Source organism: Wyeomyia smithii, chromosome 1, assembly GCF_029784165.1.
Source record: "Wyeomyia smithii strain HCP4-BCI-WySm-NY-G18 chromosome 1, ASM2978416v1, whole genome shotgun sequence".
NCBI lineage: Eukaryota > Metazoa > Arthropoda > Insecta > Diptera > Culicidae > Wyeomyia > Wyeomyia smithii.
This window is the reverse complement of record NC_073694.1, coordinates 44,178,070-44,199,556: the sequence shown is the minus strand read 5'-3', so window position 1 is coordinate 44,199,556 and position 21,487 is coordinate 44,178,070. Positions and strand designations below refer to the sequence as shown.

The 21,487-nt window shown below is 38.4% G+C and overlaps 1 protein-coding gene across 1 annotated transcript in view; it reads right to left on the bottom strand.

Annotated features, from left to right (window-relative positions):
* Window positions 1–11,864: 11,864 nt before the first annotated feature.
* LOC129718898 (lachesin) overlaps window positions 11,865–21,487 on the bottom strand; it is a 140,651-nt gene continuing 131,028 nt past the window's right edge. The window contains exon 10 of the mRNA XM_055670116.1: window positions 11,865–12,679. Coding sequence (XP_055526091.1) covers window positions 12,642–12,679 — 38 coding nt within the window. The 3' untranslated portion in view covers window positions 11,865–12,641. The remainder of the gene's footprint in view (window positions 12,680–21,487) is intronic.

Genomic DNA, 21,487 nt, shown 5'->3' with positions numbered 1-21,487 from the left:
AGGCGATACGCAAACAACGATATTGTATTCGCTCCAGTTTGATCAAATGTGTGTTTGCTGCGGAGCGGAAGCAGAAACACCCGTATTCAATAACAGACAATATCGTTGTTTGGTAAAGCCTTATAAGGTCTCCTGGATGGGCTCCCCACCATTGTCCGGTTATTGTACGAAGAAAATTCACTCTTTGTTGACATTTTTTCATCAGATACCTCACGTGACAACCCCAGGTGCCTTTAGAGTCGAACCAGACACCAAGATATTTGTGTACCAAAACCTGAGAAATCGTTTTACCCATTAATTGTGTTTGAAGCTGAGCAGGTTCATGCTTCCTAGAAAAAACTACTATCTCAGTCTTCTCCGGAGAGAATTCGATACCTAGCTGTAAAGCCCAAGCAGACAAATTGTCCAAGGTATCTTGCAATGGTCCTTGCAAATCGGCAGCTTTGGCTCCTGTAACAGAGATTACACTGTCGTCTGCAAGTTGTCTTATCGTGCATGAATTTGCCAGACATTCGTCGATGTCATTTACATAAAAGTTGTAAAGAAGGGGGCTTAAACATGAGCCCTGGGGAAGACCCATGTAGCTAATGCGAAAAGTTGCCAAATCGCCATGCGTAAAATGCATGTGCTTTTCGGACAACAAATTGTGCAAAAAATTGTTCAAAATTGGAGAAAATCCTTGTCGGTGAAGTTTACCCGAAAGAATGTCAATAGAAACGGAATCAAAAGCCCCCTTAATGTCCAAGAACGCAGACGCCATTTGTTCTTTACGAGCATACGCCAGCTGAATATCTGTTGAAAGCAACGCAAGACAATCATTCGTCCCTTTGGCACGGCGGAAGCCAAATTGAGTTTCTGATAGTAGACCATTTGATTCGACCCAGTGGTCTAAACGACGGAGTATCATTTTTTCCATCAATTTCCGGATACAGGATAGCATTGCAATCGGCCTATAAGAGTTGTGAATAGAAGCTGGTTTCCCTGGTTTTTGGATGGCGATCACCTTCACTTGCCTCCAATCCTGCGGTACAATGTTTTGCTCCAGGAACTTATTGAACAAGTTCAACAAGCGCCTCTTGGCATTGTCGGGTAGATTCTTCAACAAGTTGAATTTGATTCTATCTAACCCAGGCGCGTTATTGTTACAGGACAGGAGGGCAACTGAAAGTTCTGCCATCGTAAAAGGTGATTCTATCGCGTCGTGGCCCGGAGACGCATCGCGAACAATATTTTGCTCAGGAACAGAGTCCGGACATACTTTCCTGGCAAAATCAAATATCCACCTACTTGAAGACTCCTCGCTTTCGTTGACCGTTACGCGATTCCGCATTCTTCGGGCTGTGTTCCAAAGAGTGCTCATCGATGTCTCCCTCGACGTCTCGTTCACGAACCGACGCCAATATCCACGTTTCTTTGCTTTAGCCAAGCTTTTAAGCTTGGTATCAAGCTCCGAATACCGTAAATAGTCGCCAGGTATACCTCCCGTCTGGTAGGCCTTAAACGCGTCGGATCTTTGCGTGTAGACATCGGAGCACTCTTGGTCCCACCACGGAGTGGGAGGCCGTTCTTTGATCGTTACGCCGGGATATTTCTTCGTTTGGGCTTGCAACGCGGCGTCGAGAATCAAGCCCGCGAGGAGGTTGTATTCTTCAAGTGGTGAATGATGTTGAATCGACTCGACCGCTTTTGAGATCATTTCCTCGTATAACTTCCAATCGACATTTCGTGTGAGGTCATACGGAATGTCAATTGGTCGCATGCGAGTTGACCCGTTAGTAATTGAAATAAGAATAGGCAGATGGTCGCTACCGTGAGGATCGAGGATTACCTTCCATGTGCAATCCAACCGTAGCGACGTCGAACATAAGGATAGATCCAAAGCGCTTGGGCCCGCTGGAGGTTTCGGGATACGTGTCATTTCACCGTTGTTTAAAATAGTCATGTCGAAGTCATCGCAAAGGTTATAGATTAAAGAGGAGCGGTTATCATTGTATGGGGAACCCCAAGCCACGCCATGAGAGTTGAAGTCTCCCAAAATCAAACGTGGCGAGGGAAGAAGTTCTATTAAATCAAAGAGCAGCCGTTGCCCAACCTGTGCTCTGGGGGGAATATATATTGAGGCAATACAAAGCTCTTTACCTTGTATTGTCATTTGACATGCGACAACTTCGATGCCTGGAATCGAGGGGAGGTTAATACGATAGAAAGAATAGCACTTTTTAATCCCTAAAAGTACTCCTCCATATGGGGTGTCTCGATCAAGGCGAATAATATTAAAATCATGGAAGTTGAGATCAATATTTGAAGTAAGCCAAGTTTCACAAAGGGAAAATGCATCGCATTTGTTTTTATTTATCAAAACTTTAAACGAATCAATTTTTGGTAAAATACTTCTACAATTCCACTGTAAGACAGAGATAGAATCCTTCATATACGCAGTTGAATTAGGCATCGAAGGATACAATCGCTGCAAGGAGGGGCCATTGGGCAGTCAACTGCTTCAAAAATGATCTAACTGTTGGGAGGAATGCTGTAAGAAAAATTTTAATTGGATCGGGTACATTGAAAGTTTCAAAAATCCAGTCCACAATGTCAGAAAATTTCACTAATCCAGAGTTTGTTTCATCAACTGGGAGTGTAAAAGGAGCAACTGGGGTTTTAGATGTTCCTGGCAGTGCTGGGAACTCCTTCTGGGACTTTAAATTTGCCAGCCCAGGAGGAGTTTGCTTCGGTTTTTCCGCAGCACTGTTTGGTTTGTTTGTAACTTTCATTTCACTTTGAGAAATCTTAGGACCTTTTCTGGGAAGTTTAGGAGAGGAAGTATTTTTCCTCCCGCTGGTGAATCGTCAGAATCGGTTTCCTCAGAGGGCAACAGATCGAAGGGGTTCGAAGTAACGGGAGAAGTGGTAACGGTCTTCTTCAGCATGTCAGCGTAGGAACGCTTTGAACGCTCTTTGAGAGACCGTTTTATTTTATCCCTGCGCTGCATGTACACCGCACATGTCGAGAGCTCATGCAGATTTTCTCCGCAGTGAATACACTTTTCAGCGTTAACACTGCAAGAATCTTCCGCATGAGACTCCCCACACTTGCCACAACGTGCCTTATTGCAGCAGTAGGCGGCTGTATGGCCTAACTGCTTGCAATTCAGGCAGTTCATGACGCGGGGCACGTAGAGCCTCACAGGGAGACGAACCCGGTGGATCGAGACGTGGCTTGGTAGTGCAGACCCGGCGAACGTAACTCGAAACGAGTCTGACGGAGTGTATACTGTTTTGCCACCGATGATCGATGCTGACCGCAATTGCTTGCAGTCGAGCACCTTTACTTCGGGACACGTTTTGTTCTTAAAGCACCCTTTGGCACTTTGCAGTATACACTCGACGGACAGACTCGAATCGGTTATGACACCGTCGATCTCCACGTCTCGTGCGGGTATGTAAACGCGATACTCGCGTGTGAAGAGCTCAGAGCAAGCTATATCGTTGGCCTCTTTCAGGTTACCGACCACGACACGGAGCTTGTTAGGCCGGACCTTGGAAATTTCGGTCACGCCCTTATACTCCTTCGTCAGGTCTTTAGAAATCTGCAAGAGGTTCAACTTTTTCGATTTCGGTCCTGCCTTTGGCCGAAAATAAACAGTATAGCTGCCCTGGGCTCCGTCTGGGTAAAGCCTGGGGCGAGGGGGGACTGAAGAATGAACAGGGGAGGGGGTAACAGAAGGGTCAGGGTCAGAGGGGTTCGGGGATGGTGGCGCGGGAGGCGAGGGATCTACATCCATCGCGCTATGTTTAGCGCACTAGCGCTGACAAGAACACGTACCTTTTTATTTCTCCCTTCCAGTAAGGTTGGTTGTCCGATCGTTCGAAGTAGCAGCCGTTACAGCCAGCAGCACCAATACAGCAGCACCAAACAGCCACCAGCAGCGAGCCAGGTGTGAGATCACTCCACACAGCGATACGACTCGCTGACACTGATGGCTTCTTCTTTTACCTCGTTTGTGTCTCGTCCACTGCTGTAGCACAATCCAGCCAGCAGCCAAATCGGCTTACGCACCAGCTGGCAGTCACGATGCGAAACAGTTGCACAAAGGAACGACCTTAAACCCGGATTTATTTCACTCGACCAGGCAAACAATGCCAACACTTGTTCACACGTCTTTTGTTTTATACTCTATCGGACCGATCACCAAACACGTCCAGTACTGATGCGTGTTCGGCACAGAATGTAAGCGCTGTTTTCGCAACTCGTTGATTTTCCAGATGGGACTGATATGCGATTAAAGGCAAAACAGTTCAATTGTGAAGAAGTGTTATCCTTGAAGAATGTGAAATAATTTAAACATTGAAAAACGTAACAATCTAATGCGAGTCTAACATCAATATCGCATTTTCTCGCTCTCTATGCCCTTACTAACACGCAGAGAATCCTGAGTAAGAATCCCCAGGATACCGATTAACACGGTGACGGAATCGTGAAAGGAATCGCAAACACGATCCGGAGGATTCCCACTCATGATTCTTATTCATGAATCCTAGAGCCATATACAGGGCATTCCTGAGGATTCTTTTTTCAGGAATCCTTTTCAAGGACGCTCACGAATCCAATGTGAGGAATCCTAGAGAATCTATGCGAATCGTATGAGTTCGTCCGGGTGGTTTTCATATTATGGGCAGTCAACTAAAAGAAGTCTATATGTTTTGATTATTTGAAAACATTGGACAATCAGAGCTAGAAACAAGGTCAACTACTATCCATGATGGGTATTTTCGGAACAGGAATTATATCTAGTGCCATGTTCAATTCCAAGATGGCAAATTCCTGTTTCTGAAAAAATGTCCTATACTAATCGGAATCAAGATGATACCCAGAAAGTGAAATTGAACTCCAGATGCCATTTTGAATTCCGAAGTGGCTACTGCCGGTTTCTGAAAAAAAGCCAAAAATGGCCACTTGAATGAAATACGATCTTATATCAAGAATTTCACTAACATGATACACCAGGAAATGATGCTTTGAGTTAGCATATTTTCCCTCAAAAATGCCAAAGTCATTCCAATTTTAAAACCTGAAATTCTGAATAAATATTGGCAAATAATTAATTCCTCACAAAGCATTCCCCGCCATTTGAAAAAAGGCAGAAATGGCCAGATGTTTTCGGAATCAAAATGGCGCCTACAGACCGGAAATCGACTCCAGAAGTCATTTTGATATCGAAGATGACGAGTTTCGGTTTCCGGAAAAACAGACTAAAATAACCGAATACTATCCAATATGGGTACACTAAGGTCGCTTTTTACGCGGTTTTTATTACGCGGATTCCGGAATTTACGCGGTTTTTTTCAAACGGATTTCGGAATTTACGCGGTAGTTTTTCATACGCGGATTTTGATTATTCTTCACTCGGACGCAGAATTTACGCGGTTTTTTTTTTTCATGCAGATTCCGGAATTCACGTATTTTTTTTTACGCGGTTTCTTTTTACGTTGCACGTATCTCCCGCGTAAACAGCGATTCTAGTGTATTTCTGGAATCGAGATGATGCCCAGAGATCGGAAATCAAATCCAGACGCCATTTTAAAACCCAAGATGGTAACTTCTGTTTACTGAAATGGACTTAAGCGCCAGTTCGCGAGACCCGCAACCGCCTTTCTGAGGGACGTTGTTTTGATGTTCTCCGATTGGGCTGGAATTTTCAGCGTTTGATTGTCTATTCAAGGTAGGAAGTTTTGCAAAATTTCAAGTTTTTTCATTGAGGTTAAGTGGGGTAAAATGGCTCTTGAAAATGATATGTTCAAAAACGTCTAAATACTAAAAAGTGCAATGACTCCTGCTGGAGATTGCCCAGGGACTAGAAGTCACCTCAAGACGCGACGCCATTTGAAATCATATATGGTGACTCCCGGTTTCTTGAGAACACCCTAAATTGGTGATTTTCGGTTTCTGTAGAACAAACACAATGCTCAGAGCCCGGGAATACATTCCGTGTGTTTAAAAAATCCACTTCCAGATATTTTCAGAGATAATGCCGTTAGGCCATTAATCAGCCTTGGATTCAGGGCCGGTAGTTGACGTGGGTAATACTACTTCGGAAAATATCCCTGTGGGGACTTACCCACTCAGGATCATCGGACAAAACCAGGTTTACGAAAAGTATTGTGGTGTGACACCATACTGGCGACTAGGCTCTCTTTCTACTATAACAGTCTCATAAATAAGCTATTCATGAGAGCTCAAGTACAGCTAAAGCTTATACAAGCAAAGGCGCTTTCTCGCGATGCACACGACAGCTCATTCTTGTGTATGTATTTTGTTCGTTCGGACATGACAGTCTAGTTTGTTCATTTTGAGGATGTCCTATTGGTTTGGCCTGCACTGATGAACGCCTGCTGATCGGCTACGGTTGTCATCAATGATATTGGACTCGCACTCATTCGTTTCTTCTTTTCCTTAGGCCGATGCCATAATGAAAACGAAGCAAGTCGTTTCATACATTTTTCCATTGTTGATATTATACCTCACGTGAGAACGTGTTTCGCATAACCTCGTGAATCATAATCACCTGAAAGCCCGCTTGGATTTGCGCCAAAGGATGTCGCGCTATAAAGGCTGTCAGCTTGGAAGAACCAAGAGACATAAAAAGATGAAGAATAACAGCCTGTTTGGCATTGCATGTGTGCGCTGTCGTCAGTGGCTGTCGGGCTGTGTATCAAACGTATGGGGACCAGGGAGTGCTGAGCAACACAGTGAGAGTCGAATTAGTTTAAAATTAGCTGTCACGGAAAGACAGTACTATTTCGAAGACTAGACAAAATCAAAAATTCTAATATTTTTTATATTGGAAATTTGAAATTACCGTGCACAAAAACCGAACAGCAGTTTCTAACATCAGATCTTGTACTTCTCTTTATCCCTACTTTTATTTCACACATATATCGCGAGCTGAGTCTAAAATCGCTAAATACCGCCCAATAAAGGTGATTTTGAAACAGGGATGCCCAGAGGCCAGAAACCAACAAATAGCATCATTTTGGAATCCAAGATAGTTTCTTCCAGTTAACGGAAAAGTGTCAAATCTGGATGATACTCAAAAGCTGGGAGTCAACTCCAGACGTCATTTCGAATAAAATTTCTTAACACATTCTAATATGGATATGTATTTGAAAAGATAATTAAATTTTGAGATGTAAAACGTGGTCTAACCTCTATGAAGTCAGTTATTCTAAAAAGGCAGTAAATTTAAAAAATGAGCATAACTATCCACAATGTTACTGAGGACGCCATTGCAGTCAAATTCTCCATTTGCCCAACATTGTATAATGTTAGCGTTATATATGGAATAAGGTTTCATAAAAAGTCAATCGGGAGTTTAAAAAATAAATACTATAAAAAAACCTAAATTAATCCACCTAGTGGTGCAGAAACCTTTGTTACACTAACTACCTATTACTTTATACTTATTAGGTCGTTAATCACAAATCGTATACCAACGTATGACCAATTACAATAATGAATGAAACAAATTTAAAAGATAGTTTTCAGAGGGAGAACCAAATACGATCATTGAATTAAAGCTTGACGTGGGTTTTGTAAATATTATAGATGTTGTCACTGGAGTATATGAGTGTTACTTTTCGATCACAAACCAATTTTTAAATGCTAGTTAGAAGCAACTCGAATTTTTTCTTGAAATAATCGAACGTGAAGAACAGAAGATAACAATGATGCTGATTTCATACTAGAACAGCAAATATGTATGTTAGTTTACTGCAGTTCTTTTTTTTTAAAATCCCCATGATCGAGGTTTGAAATCACTTTCGCTTTATTTTTAGAAATCGAAGGACCTAGCATTATGAATCAGCATCTTATATTTTTAACGAATTAGAGCAAATTTCTACAAACCTGTTCTCGAAAAATTATAGTTCAGAACTATACAGGAAAAAAACTACTCATGAAAGTTGTCAATTTAATTCTATCTCAAATGCAATATCTGAAAATGAAGGTTTTTTACGATATTTGTGAATTTTGGATGTTCACAGTGTAGTCGAGAACATTATTCTTTTCGAAGGTCTAGGCTGTATGATAGTAGCTAAAAATTTACCTCAGACACCATTATGAACTGTAGGATGGCAACTTCTGGTTTCTGGAAAACAGCCAAAAATGATCGAATCACATCCAATATTGTTGTTTCTTCAACCAGAATGACGCATAGAGGCCAAAAATTATCTTAAATACCATTTTTAAATCCAAAATGGCGACTACCGGTTTATGAAAAACAGCCTAAAATAAACAAATGCTATCCAATATGGGTATCTCTGGAACCAGAATGATGCAAGGAGCTGACAATTGACCTCAGGCACCATTTTGAATTGCTAAATGGCAACTTCTAGGAAACAGTCGAAAATGACCGAATAATACACAATATGGATATTTCCGTAATCGAGATGATGCATAGAAACCAAACATTGACCCTGGACACCCTTTTGAATTTGAAGACAACCACTTTTAATTTCTGGAAAACAATCAAAATAACTAAATACCTCCCAATATGGGTATTTTCCGTGTTGGATTGATGCTAGAAAATCTGCTGAAAATGACCGAATACCACCCAATATGAATATATTCAGAATTAAAGCGATGTACAGAAGCCAAAAGTCGGTGATGTTGTCATTTCGATAAAACCAATCATTTTAAACGATTTGTTATTTAACCTTGATCATATCCTATGGCCGATTCGTTGTGCATTTGCAGACTTTTAACACATCGCAAGGAATCAATGAATTTGGAACGTTCAAATTATGTTGAGGAACGTATAGGGCAGTTAAAATTTGAAACCACGTGTTCAATCATAATTCATCAGTTAACCCTTAACTAGCCCGCTCATCTGATAATTATATTAATCAAATCGGTTGTGTAGTTTCTGAGATAATGAAGTTTCGTGATTTTCACATTTCGGTACATTACAGACGAAGTTACAGTCCGATTACAGTAAAATTCATTGGGGTGTTTTGAGGCAGCTAGTCTTTTCATTTTACACTTATTTTGTGGAAACCGGGTCAGCCATCTTTGAGAAAAGTGAGTGAGTTTAAGTAGTCTTGTGAATATTTTACTTTTTATAGCTGGATTTCACATTTTTAAACATAACAGGCAAAGTAAAAGTTCGATTGCAAAACAAATCAATAGGGTCTTATGGAGCAACTAGACCTTCCATTTGACACTGATTTTATGAGAATCGGTCCAGCCATCTCTGAGAAACATGAGTGAGATTAAACAGTCTTCAAAACACGTTTCTTTTCATAACTTTTGAACCACGAGTTCAATCTTCATAAAATTCAAAAGTTAAGGGTTTTTCAGGTAGCCGTTTATTTGAAATCAATTTTGTTCAAATCGGTAGTGTAGTTTTTGAGATAATGATGTTTCATGATTTTTACATTTTGATACATAACCTCTAAACCAAAAATCCTATCACAATGAAATTTGATAGGGTCTTATGGGGCACCAAGACCTTTCATTTCCAATTAATTTCATGAATATCGGTGTAGCCATCTCCGAGAAAAGTGAGTGAGAATAAAAATCTGCACATACACACACACATACACACACACACATACATACAGAAAATGCTCAGCTCGTCGAGCTGAGTCGAGTGATATATGCCATTCGGCCCTTTGGAGCACTTTTATACTTTCGGTTTTGAGAAAGGCAAAAATCAGAACCGGGTTAGAAAGATTCCCAAGTAACAATTCTATAGCTACTTGGTTTTCTAACGGTTTTATCACAGCAATGAATATTACCAACGGTTTTATGGCGGTTAAACCCGTTGCCAAAAATAGCAAGTCGTAATGAACACTGATAGCTGTCAATAAAACTCTAATAAAACATCCAATAAAACCGGGATGAGTCAATGCGATTTTGCTTTATTATTGGTTTTATTATTACTATCTATTGCCCCATAAAACCACTCCAGTTTGCTGTCATATAACATAGAAACCAGTTTTATTGCGGTCATTCAAATGCCCAGTTTTAACCTGTCAAACTTGTAAACAAATATATGCAGGCAATGATATACATACAGGTGAGACAAAAGCGGCTGAGTTGGTTTAGTGTGATGCAGAATTCTGTCGCAGTCTCCGTAAGATGTGTGTAAAATGCTTTAGAGCATCTTGCAGCGCATTTGTAAACATTGATGACGTAGAACTCCAAAAATCTAATAAAGTAACACAGCAAACTTAGTACTTTTCGGTAGTTTTTTTAAAATTTTATCGCCAGTTTGTTTTGTTTTGGTTGAAAATAATTTCCTATGTCGTTAAATTATGCGTCCTTAAAAATAAGGTAGGGGCAAGACACTATTGATATATTTCGAAATATATTCAATATTCAGTTAAACTAAGTATGTATCGTTGCATTTTTCGTGCACCTCTTTATTTATATCAAAGTTTGTTGATTCCTCATTATCGTCGGTGTGATGTCAGATTTTTCATAAAAATAAAGTTGTCTAGGCCCCAGGGATTTACCATATTTTTATCTAATCATACAGGCATCCAACCTTTGCCGCACCTTACAACATATATATCATTGAACTAGGCTTATTGCGGCTACGATTAATGTCAACTAATTACCAACCGCGCCATATTGATATTTTTGAAACTTTTTATAATCTTTAAACGAAAATCGAATCGTCGTCTGACTAATAAATAAAATGAATATCCAAAGTTGATTTTGATCTATCTCTGTATTGAAGAACACGGCTAGATATATTTTCTGAAAAACTGAGTTGAAACAATCCAATTCATTTTTGCTAACAATGAGATCATTTTTGTAAGCCCGTACTATTTTGATGGCGCATACATTTTAAGCGCCTATGATCTCAAAATGCACGACAAAATTTCATGCGCATATGCTTGAGAGCTACAAAACCTACCAAAAACCTCTCCTTATTCCTTATCTTTCTACAATATCACCATCAAATAAAATCGATTGCACGATGGTAACCAACACAGGTGAAACATTTCTCCCGCGACGAGAGATTTCCTTATTAAAAAAAGTGGCGTGATGTTCTGGTGTGTGCAGGAACGGCACAACAAATCAACTTCTTACGGTTGCTGTCAAGCAATGAAAAGTTGATTTGGACTTATTGTGGCAAGTAGCAGAGCGCAATAATGCAACCAAACTTATTGCGCTCTTAAAGAGGTAATGCCAGCTGCTTATAGTATGCGGTACTCTTTCCATGTGGTTTTAAAGTAGTTTTATTGCCATTCTTATAATTGATTCAATAAGCTTGGCAAGGGTGGGCCACCTGGCTGTAAAGCAAACTTATAGCGGTTATCAGGAGGTTCTGATTTTTTAGTATTTTTAGTTTTAACAGCAATTTTGCGAAATTGGTCATGAAAACCGCTAAAAGAATGCAATACGACTTAAATTGTTACTTGGGTTATGACCTCTGGTTTTTGATAGGCGCGTGACATAATGTTCAACACTTTTCAGTTCATTTCAGGATTTGTTATCATATCTTTTCCGGTTTAATTTTTGATATCAAAAGCATTAAAATTCAAGAGAGTAATATACAGTATTATAAAACAAGTTGAATGATGAAATTGAGAAAAAAATGCCTAATATGGTGAGGAAAAAATCTTTGCAACAACTATGGGAGGAAAAGACTTGAAACCCCTGCTAACAAAAACAAATAGATAATGAAAAACGCTTATGAATTCAAAAAGAAAAGAAAGACAGGATCAAAATTACTTCGCTTGCAAGACATTTGTGTAGTTCTGTGTCAAAAATACATATGATGAAATACCTACCTGTCAACGTGATCATCTGAAAATTTGATCGGATTTCAGAGAAAAAAAAGCAAGACACACGAATAACTTTTCAAATTTTTATTTAGTAGTTTGTTTTATCTGCTCTATATGATTGGGTATCATGTTCTTATTGTTTATTCTATTTACATATGCGACCGGTGATTCCTGTTGTCATCTTAGTTCCATTATAGTATTTAATTGCGTCACCGCAATCATACTTTATACCTCCACTTTCTCGTGATATTTTACATAGATTGGCTAAATTTTGTCGTGGTTTGCTTGATTCAATTGTTACGTTTGTTGTTTATCTACGGATTTGTTTAGCGTTACGATTCCTCATTCTGGAATCGTCTGTGTATGAGACTAGATATAATAATCTTATAATTGCCCGCTTCTCTTTTCGGCATAACAATAAGCGCCACGGATTTATTCATAACAAAACCTTCACTCAATTCATTCTGCATTCTCGTATTTGTTTTTTTGTTTGCTTCCATAATAACCACTGTAAAATATCGCCACTTGTTTTTTATTTATGACTATGCATATGAATATAACTAGTATGAACGTGTGTGTATGGTTTTTCTTTTATTCAGCGAGTTTCTCGTCTGTTAGCGGGATACAAGCCCACCCCAATTTGCCTTATTTTCGCAATGAGTTTTGGCACTTACTTTTATTTAATCATTATCCTACATATATACCGTTATGTTACGTTTTACTTCCTCGATATATATTCGTGTGAGTCGGCACGAAAAAGCAGCTAGCGAAAGAGTTATGGAAAACAGTTCCGTTCGGTTGTCATACGAGGAATTTAATGAGCGCTGATCTTCTTCTCGGTGTTTGTCAGTTTGGCAATGGGAAAATCCATTGTCCACAGGAAGCTGAAAGTATTGAAATTTGCTGTTTGCGTGAAATCAATTTTAAAGCGGAGGTCATGATTTGATTATCTAATAGTAACAAAAACTATTTCACGCTAAACTAACCATAAGCTTGAGGTTTGCTGCTAGTGCCTAGCAAAAGCAGAAAAACTTAGTTGATAGCTCATTATTTGATTCTAATCAGCTAACAGTAGTTTTAAATTACTTGGCAAAGTTTTTCATCGACTCGATGCGGTGTTGGCCAGCCCTTGATGAGGGGTCTCGTTTCTGTGGTTTTAAGAAGAAGTGCGACCGGGCCAAACTCGGCATCATGCACACCGAACAACGCCAACGGTTCGCATTCAGTAGGTAGGTACAGGATATGCGCAACTCCGCTCCGATACGAATCGATGTTGCATTCGTAGTGTAATTTTTGTGGCGAATATGGCATGGTGAAATGTTGCTTTTCTCGTGCCGCAGATGCACTGCGGTGGTTTGAAAAAAGTTTTCCACTTCATTTACTCGTTATCGCTTTACCACTGCCACTGTATGTTGTGGCTTGTGGTGTGTTGTTCCATGTCATATCATTGCGAAGGGATTCGAATCTGGCAAACAACATTTTCTCTATTCATACGATGATTTGGCGAATTAGACGCTGAAGGGTTGTTACGAGAGAGGTCTTTCAGTTGTTTTTTTTTCATTTTCAAATTACTGTTTTGAGTTTATGGGACAAGATAGCACTCTAGCAGCATTCTATGTGTATGTAAATGGAATATATTATTATTATTTTTTTTTTTTTTTTATTAAGGGGGGATTTGTTAGTAGCTTAAGTATTTATGATAAATATTAGTAAATAATGAGTATGTGTGTCCAATCACAAATGGTGACTTCTCAACACTGTTAGAAATTTGTAATTTTAATTGTTAGGATTTGTTTGCTTTCGCAATTAGGACTTATCATTCGTAGGGATTTAAACCTACTTGTCAGAAAAGGGGAAGTAAACTTACAACTAACTTAATTGCTAACTTATTGGCTATAAAGAGAGCTTATCGTAGCAATTGAGGATTGCAACGATTTTTGTCGAAAATTGTTAATAATTTTATTTGACATAGCTTCTAATGGTTCAACACCAGTAAGTCTATGTAATTCGAGTGTACCAAACCAAGGAGGACGCTTCAAAATCATTTTCAGAATTTTATTCTGAATCCTTTGGAGCGTTTTCTTCCTTGTTGAACAGCAACTTGACCAGATCGGTACAGCATAAAGCATTGCTGGTCTAAAAATTTGTTTGTAAATCAAAAGTTTGTTCTTTAAACAAAGTTTAGAATTCCTGTTAATGAGAGGATATAAACATCTCGTATATTTGATGCACTTGGCTTGTATACTCTCAATGTGCTCTTTGAAAATAAGTTTTTTATCATAAATTAGTCCCAAGTACTTAACCTTGTCGGACCAACTTAAAATAACCCCATTCATCTTGACAACGTGATTATTGTTTGGCTTGAGGAAAGAAGCCCTAGGCTTATGCGGAAAAATTATCATTTGAGTTTTAGAAGCATTGGGAGAGATTTTCCACTTTTGCAAGTAGGAAGAAAAAATATCTAAACTTTTCTGCAATCGACTGCATATGACACGAAGACTTTTTCCTTTTACGGAAATGCTTGTGTCATCGCAGAACAATGACTTTGTGCATCCTGGAGGCAAATCAGGAAGATCTGAAGTGAATATGTTGTACAGGACTGGACCCAAGACTGAACCTTGAGGCACACCTGCTCTGACAGGAAATCTATCAGATTTTGAATTCTGATAGACAACCTGCAGAGTTCGATCAGTAAGATAATTTTTTAAAATTTTGATTAGGAAAATTGGAAAATTAAAAGTTTGCAATTTCGCAATCAAACCTTTATGCCAAACACTGTCGAATGCTTTTTCTATGTCTAAAAGAGCAGCTCCAGTGGAATAACCTTCAGATTTGTTAGCTCGTATCATATTAGTAACTCTGAGCAATTGATGAGTTGTGGAATGCCCATGGCGAAATCCAAACTGTTCATTTGCAAAAATTGAATTTTCGTTGATGTGTGACATCATTCTGTTAAGAATAACTCTCTCAAACAGTTTACTTATTGAAGAAAGCAAACTGATTGGTCGATAACTTGAAACTTCAGCTGGGTTCTTATCCGGCTTTAAAATGGGAGTAATTTTTGCATTTTTCCATAATTTGGGAAAATATGCAATTTTGAAGCAGCAATTGAAAATTTTCACTAAAAATTCCATTGTGCTCTCAGGGAGATGTTTGATTAGTATATTAAAGATTCCATCGTCACCAGGTGCTTTCATATTTTTGAAATTTCTAATAATTGATTTAATCTCATTCAAGTTAGTTTCAATTATTTCTGCAGGTAAAAAATTCTGGGAAGAAATTAAATCAAATTGACGTGTGACTTCATTTTCAATTGGACTCACAAAATTCAAATTTGAGTTATGAACACTCTCAAACTGCTGAGCAAGTCTTTGAGCCTTTTGTTCATTGGATACAAGAAAACGTTCACCATCTTTTAAAACTGGAATAGGCTTTGAAGGTTTCTTAAGAATCTTCGACAGCTTCCAAAATGGTTTTGAATATGGTTTCAATTTTTCAACTTTAGTCTCAAAATTTTGATTTCTCAGAAGAGTAAATCTATGTTTAATCTCTTTCTGTAAATCTTTATAAATAGTTTTAAAAACAGGGTCACGAGAACGTTGATATTGACGTCTGCGGACATTTTTCAAACGAATTAGAAGTTGAAGATTTTCGTCAATTATTGATGAATCAAATTTCACTTGAGCCTTTGGAACAGAATAATTCCTGGCATCAACAATTGCACATTTTAATGCTTCCAAAGCGGAATCAATATTCACTTCGTTTTGCAAATCAAGCTCATTATTGAAATTTCTCTCAATATAATTTTTGTATCTTTCCCAATTAGCTTTGTTATAATTAAAAACAGAGCTCATAGGGTTTAAAACTGATTCATGTGATAAAGAAAAAGTTATTGGAAGATGGTCAGAATCAAAGTCAGCATGTGTGATCAAATCACTACATACATGACTTTGATCTGTCAGCACCAAATCAATTGTTGAAGGGTTTCTTACAGAAGAAAAGCATGTAGGACTATTCGGAGACAAAATAGAATAGTATCCTGAAGAACAATCATTGAATAAAATTTTGCCATTGGAATTACTTTGAGAATTATTCCATGAACGATGTTTAGCGTTAAAATCGCCGATTATGAAAAATTTCGAACGATTTCTGGTGAGTTTTTGTAAATCACCTTTAAAATAATTTTTGAGCTCGCGTGTGCATTGAAATGGTAAATATGCTGCGGCAATAAATAAAATCCCAAGTTCAGTTTGAACTTCAATTCCCAAAGTTTCAATAACTTTCGTCTCAAGATGGGGAAGAGCACGATGTTTGATTCGGCGATGAATAACAATTGCAACTCCACCGCCGGAACCCTGAATCCTATCATATCTATGAACCACGTAATTGGGATCATATTTTAATTTTATGTTAGGTTTCAAAAATGTTTCAGTAATAATTGCAATATGCACATTATTTACTGTTAAAAAATTAAAAAGCTCATTCTCATTGGCCTTCAATGAGCGAGCATTCCAATTTAATATTTTAATTGTTTTATTTAAAATCATTGCTAAATTTTAAATTAGAAACAATTTTAATAGTAAAATTTGTGCCTATTTGAATGGCTTCAAACATTGATTTTGCCTGCAACATGGCGTTCATAAGATCGAACATTGCCTGTTGCAAAAAAGAAAGTTTACCTGCCGTAATAGGCCCCAGGCAGTTGACATTAGAAAAAATATTTTCGGCAGCAATATTAGCTGGAGTAATAGGTGTACAATTATTTTCTAGCGTGTTTTGCTTACCCATATTAACGGTCATTTTCGAACTACCAACACTAGGCGGTATAATGTTCGAACTACCTGTAACCTGTGCATAAGTTAAACGGGTATGCAAAGGAGTAGGTAAACTATGCGTCACTGGTACGCTTGGAGAATTTTGTTTTGAAGTTGGTTTTAATTGAGAAATTGAATTTTGTTTACCTTGCCTTGCCTTAACAATTGCTAAACGGACTGGGCATTGATAAAAATTCGACATATGGTTGCCGTTACAATTCGCACAGCGAAAATTTTTACTCTCTTTCACAGGACATGTGTCCTTTGTGTGAGAAGAGTCTCCACAAATGAGGCATTTTTGGTCCATGTTACAGAACTTTGAACCATGGCCATAACGTTGGCAAATACGGCATTGGGTGATATGCTTTTCACCTCCGCCAAACTTTCGATATAATTCCCATTTTACACGCACGTTATATAAAGCATGTGCTTTTTCAAAAAATTTTAAGGTATTAACCTCACTGCGGTTAAAATGAATTAAATAATTTACAAGGGAAATTCCAGTTCGCTGACTGTTTTCGCCTCGTGATTTTTGTTTCATTAGAATTACTTGGGTAGGGGCTATGCCAAGTAATTCTGTTAAAGTAAGTTTGATCTCATCAACGGTTTGATCGTTGGTGAGACCTTTCAAGACAACCTTGAACGGCTTGGCGTTCTTGGTGTCATATGTAAAAAATTTGTACATCTTGTCGGTTAAATACTGAACAAGACGATCTCGACCCTTTACTGAGTCGGCTAATAAGCGGCATTCACCTCTACGGCCAATTTGATAGGTAACTTTAACGTCAGAAACAAACGTTGAAAGTTCCTTTTTGAATATATTAAATTCAGAAGAAATAGTTACCACAATAGGTGGAACTTTCTCCTTTTTTAAAGATTTTATATTTTGTATAGTTTCATTATTGGTAACTTCCATTTCACCAGCTTCTTGCTCAGGCAAAATATCAAAAGGATTGTCACTACAGACACTCGATGTGTCAGAAAGAGATGCCTCTCTTTTCCTCCCCGCAGCGATGCGAGGTTTCTTTTTCCGTCCAGCCATTTCAGGTGATACGAAAAAAGTTAAAACAAATGTTAAATTCAAAAGTAGGTAGTCTTGAGAAAGACTGATGGGAAATAACTTTCAGGTAGTCTTTAAAAGACACACTGACAAAACACAAACTTTGAAGCTATAGGCAGTCAAAGACCAGTCCACAAGCAACCGAAAAAACGTCTGATCTGTAGGACAGTTCAAGACGCACTGTATGTAAATGGAATGTATTTTGTACAGTACCGGTATCTACGGGTTTGGTTTTAAATGTGGTCATTAAGTAACTTTTACTGTTGAATGTTCATTGGAAAGGGAAATAATCACATAATGTATTTTCGAGGTGATTATTTATTCGTTGATATTAAAAAATGAAACGAATTCATCTTTAAGATAAAAGATTTTGTAAGCTATGCAATAAGTTATGAACCAGTTTACCTCGCCATTTGAGTGCTTTCATACTCGCTGCAGTTTATTGTTCGAACTGCTCCACAGTTTGATTTTTGGATGTACTAAAATGTATTTTATCATGCAGAAAGATGGGGTCATCGTAAAATTTTTACACAGTCTTCAAAGATTGCAATGAAGTGTTCCCGTAAGTAAACAGAGAAACGACGAACGACGAACGACGAAGGTTTGAAAAACGAGTATTTGCGGCCTACAGTCAAGCATAGCTGTTGTGAGTTACTTCACCAATTGATTTTTAGACCAACTGAGCATGACTTTGATTTTTTTTCTGCAGGTAGAGTCATGGTGTGGGGATCTATGGCTGTGAACAAAAATTGCCGATTTTTCATGGGTTTACCTTCACACGCACTGACGAAACTACTTCGGTTCCGGGCGGCCGACGACCGTGAGCGACAAGAAGCTACAAAGGACGCTAGAGTGGAAGACCGAGAAGGAGTGGCCACACCACTGGGGCGCTTGGCCAGGAGCTGCAACCAGGGCTTTGAAAAATCCTTTTCTATAAAGACGCTTGAACGTTTTCTCGGTCAGTTACAAGCTTTCCTTTTTGTGCGATCCTTCGCTCAATTTCAACTTGTACCTGCAGCACGTTCAATTTCAACGAACGGTTGAAAGCAGAGCGAACAAGAAACGAGCTGCGTGCAACGTTGCTTTCCGCAAAAGGACCGCCGCTTCGGCGTTCAAGTCCGCCGTACAATCTTCTGTCGACAGTCACGTACCATTTTTCGTTTGCGCTCATGATCGACCGAAAAAACAGTCAATCAGTTTGAAGCATTCTTACGTTTGAGGCTCATGTGCTGGTGGTATACTGTTGCACCTACAGTGTCAATTTTTACTAACCGGGACCTCATTCGTAATGAATTAACCAACGCTTACTTCAATCATCTGCGTCGAATATCGCTTAGCAATAGAGTTCGTGAGTGATATTCAATATAGCCATCATTCAAGCCACGTGGTAGTGGCTTTATGAGTAAGATAGTTTTTCTCACAACACCGGCGGGGAAGAAGATAGGGTAGAACAGGGCTAGTTGGTTACGGGGTTAGTTGGTCAATGAGGATTACATCAAACCAACGTATCGAAAAAACTGTGTTTTATTTTCACATATCATTTATATATAAAAAATTGTGTTATATGGGTGATATAATCAGATAAGCAAAGAAACTAAATGACAAAACAAAGTGCAGTTGTGCAAATTGTGATTTAAAAAAATGTTTATCGTTGTCCGTCGGTTTTTAAATAAAGAATAATAAACACCCGTTTTCAAATGACAATTTGCTCATTAACAGATTTTGAGCAGGTTTGAGCAAGAACTCAATTAAAAATATGAAGGACAACGATAAAAATTTCTCAAAAACCACGTTTTGCTCAGGAAATTACTCTCTTTTAGCTGATCTATAACAATCAGAAAACCATGAAAACTTTAGAATTGCGGAATTCGGTTCGAGTTTTCAATTGAACACGTGTTTTCTTTGATCAAGTGTCCATTCAAACCATCAATGTAATTTCAACGTATACACCAAAGTCGCTTTTTACGCGGGGTATACGTGCCGCGTAAAAGGAAACCGCGTAAAAAATAATCGCGTAAATTCCTGAATCTACGTGAAAAAACGCGTAAATTCCGGATTCCGAAATGAAAAAATACGGAATCCGCGTAAGAAAAAACCACCGCGTAAATTCCGGAATCTGCGTAAAAAACCACGTAATTTCCGGAATCCGCGTAAAAATGACCACATAAAAAAAAAACTGCGTAAAAAACTGTAAAAAAAGGCGACCTTAGTGAATTTTTCGTCAAGCAAGGGAGAGTAACACTTTTTCATCCAATAATGAGTAGCTTTTGCGAACGTCTAAGCGAAAAACTGAAAACGATTTGACTTCCGCCTAAATGCTACAGACTGCCGTTAATGCATTGGTGGAGGAAAACTGAATTTTGTCCTTTCGAAATAAAAGTTGTCACTTTACCCCACTCGCTGATCAACTTCTACCCTACCTGAGGAGTTAATTGTCCAATCTGTCAACCGCTCAAAAAAAGATAAAATACACTGAAGCCTTTTAACGCGTATTACGGAATTTACGCAGATTTCAGAACTTACGCTGTTTTTTATGCAAATTTAAGAATTTACGCGTTTTTAACCCAATTTACGATTTCAGAGTTTTCACGGTTTTTTACCCGAACTTCGGTATTAATCCACGCGGTTTTTTACTCGGATTTCGGAATTTACGCGGCTTTCAGAAATTTCTCGTTTTTTTACGCGAATTTTGGAAATCACCAGTTTATTTACTCAGACTTCGGAATTCACGTGAAGTTTTACGCAGATTAACGCCAATTAACGCCATTTTTTACCCGGATTTTGGAACTTACGCGTTTTTCACGCGGATTTTTTCCGCGCTACGTGTCTCCTCGTAAAAAAAAAACTTTAGTGTATCCGCAAAATTGCGAGCTGTTTAATGTAGTTCATATTTTCGCATAATACAGCCATACCTCAGTAGAAGGCAACCTCGATTCAACGTAACTCGGTATAACGTAACTTTTACCTCGATATAACGTAACTTTTTAAGATGTATTGATATTGAATATACATGATATAGCAACTGATTTTGGGGTATGAATTGCTTCGAAAATATGTCGTAAGTTTTGAAACCAATGAAACCAATGCGAAAGTCCCAAATGGGCATAAGAAAGGTTTTGAAATACTAATGGGTGATGGGATTAGGTTTCCACGCATCCTTCAGTAACAATTCACAGTCTTGCATCAACTATTTTTTTTTGTTTGTTGAATCTTTCTCTAAAGAAAAGCATAAGAAAGGTTTCAAATTACTGGTAGGTGATGGGAAATAGGTTTCCGCGCATTTTTGCATTTCAACAGTCTTGCATCAATTAAATCAATTTTTCAATTTTTTTGCTTGTTGAAAAATTGTCCTAAATGGGCTTAAGAATGGTTTAAAATTACTGATAGGTGATGGAAAATAGGTTTTCGCGCATCTTTGAGTAATCATTTACATTCTTGCATGAATTAAAAAAAAAAATTTGCTTCGATATAACGTAACTCGATATAACGTAGCGGTAATGAAAATAAAGTTGCCTTATTTCGAGGTATGACTGTATTACCGGTATAAAGTAATGGAACATTTTTACCAAAAATGACCAACTTTTCCCGCTCTACCCTAAGTACCGATTTATGCATTAGTCATATGTTACACAAATTTCAAAGTTCTATTCAAATCCAATCCGACATACAAAAACAAATACGAAAACAAACGCAAAACGAAACAGTAAGAATGATACCAACCGCCCTCATTCACTTCGTGTCTTGCACGTACACATAATCGGAGAGTGAACGTAATTAACGAGCGCTGCCATAGCGAATGACCGCCACCTAGAAACTAA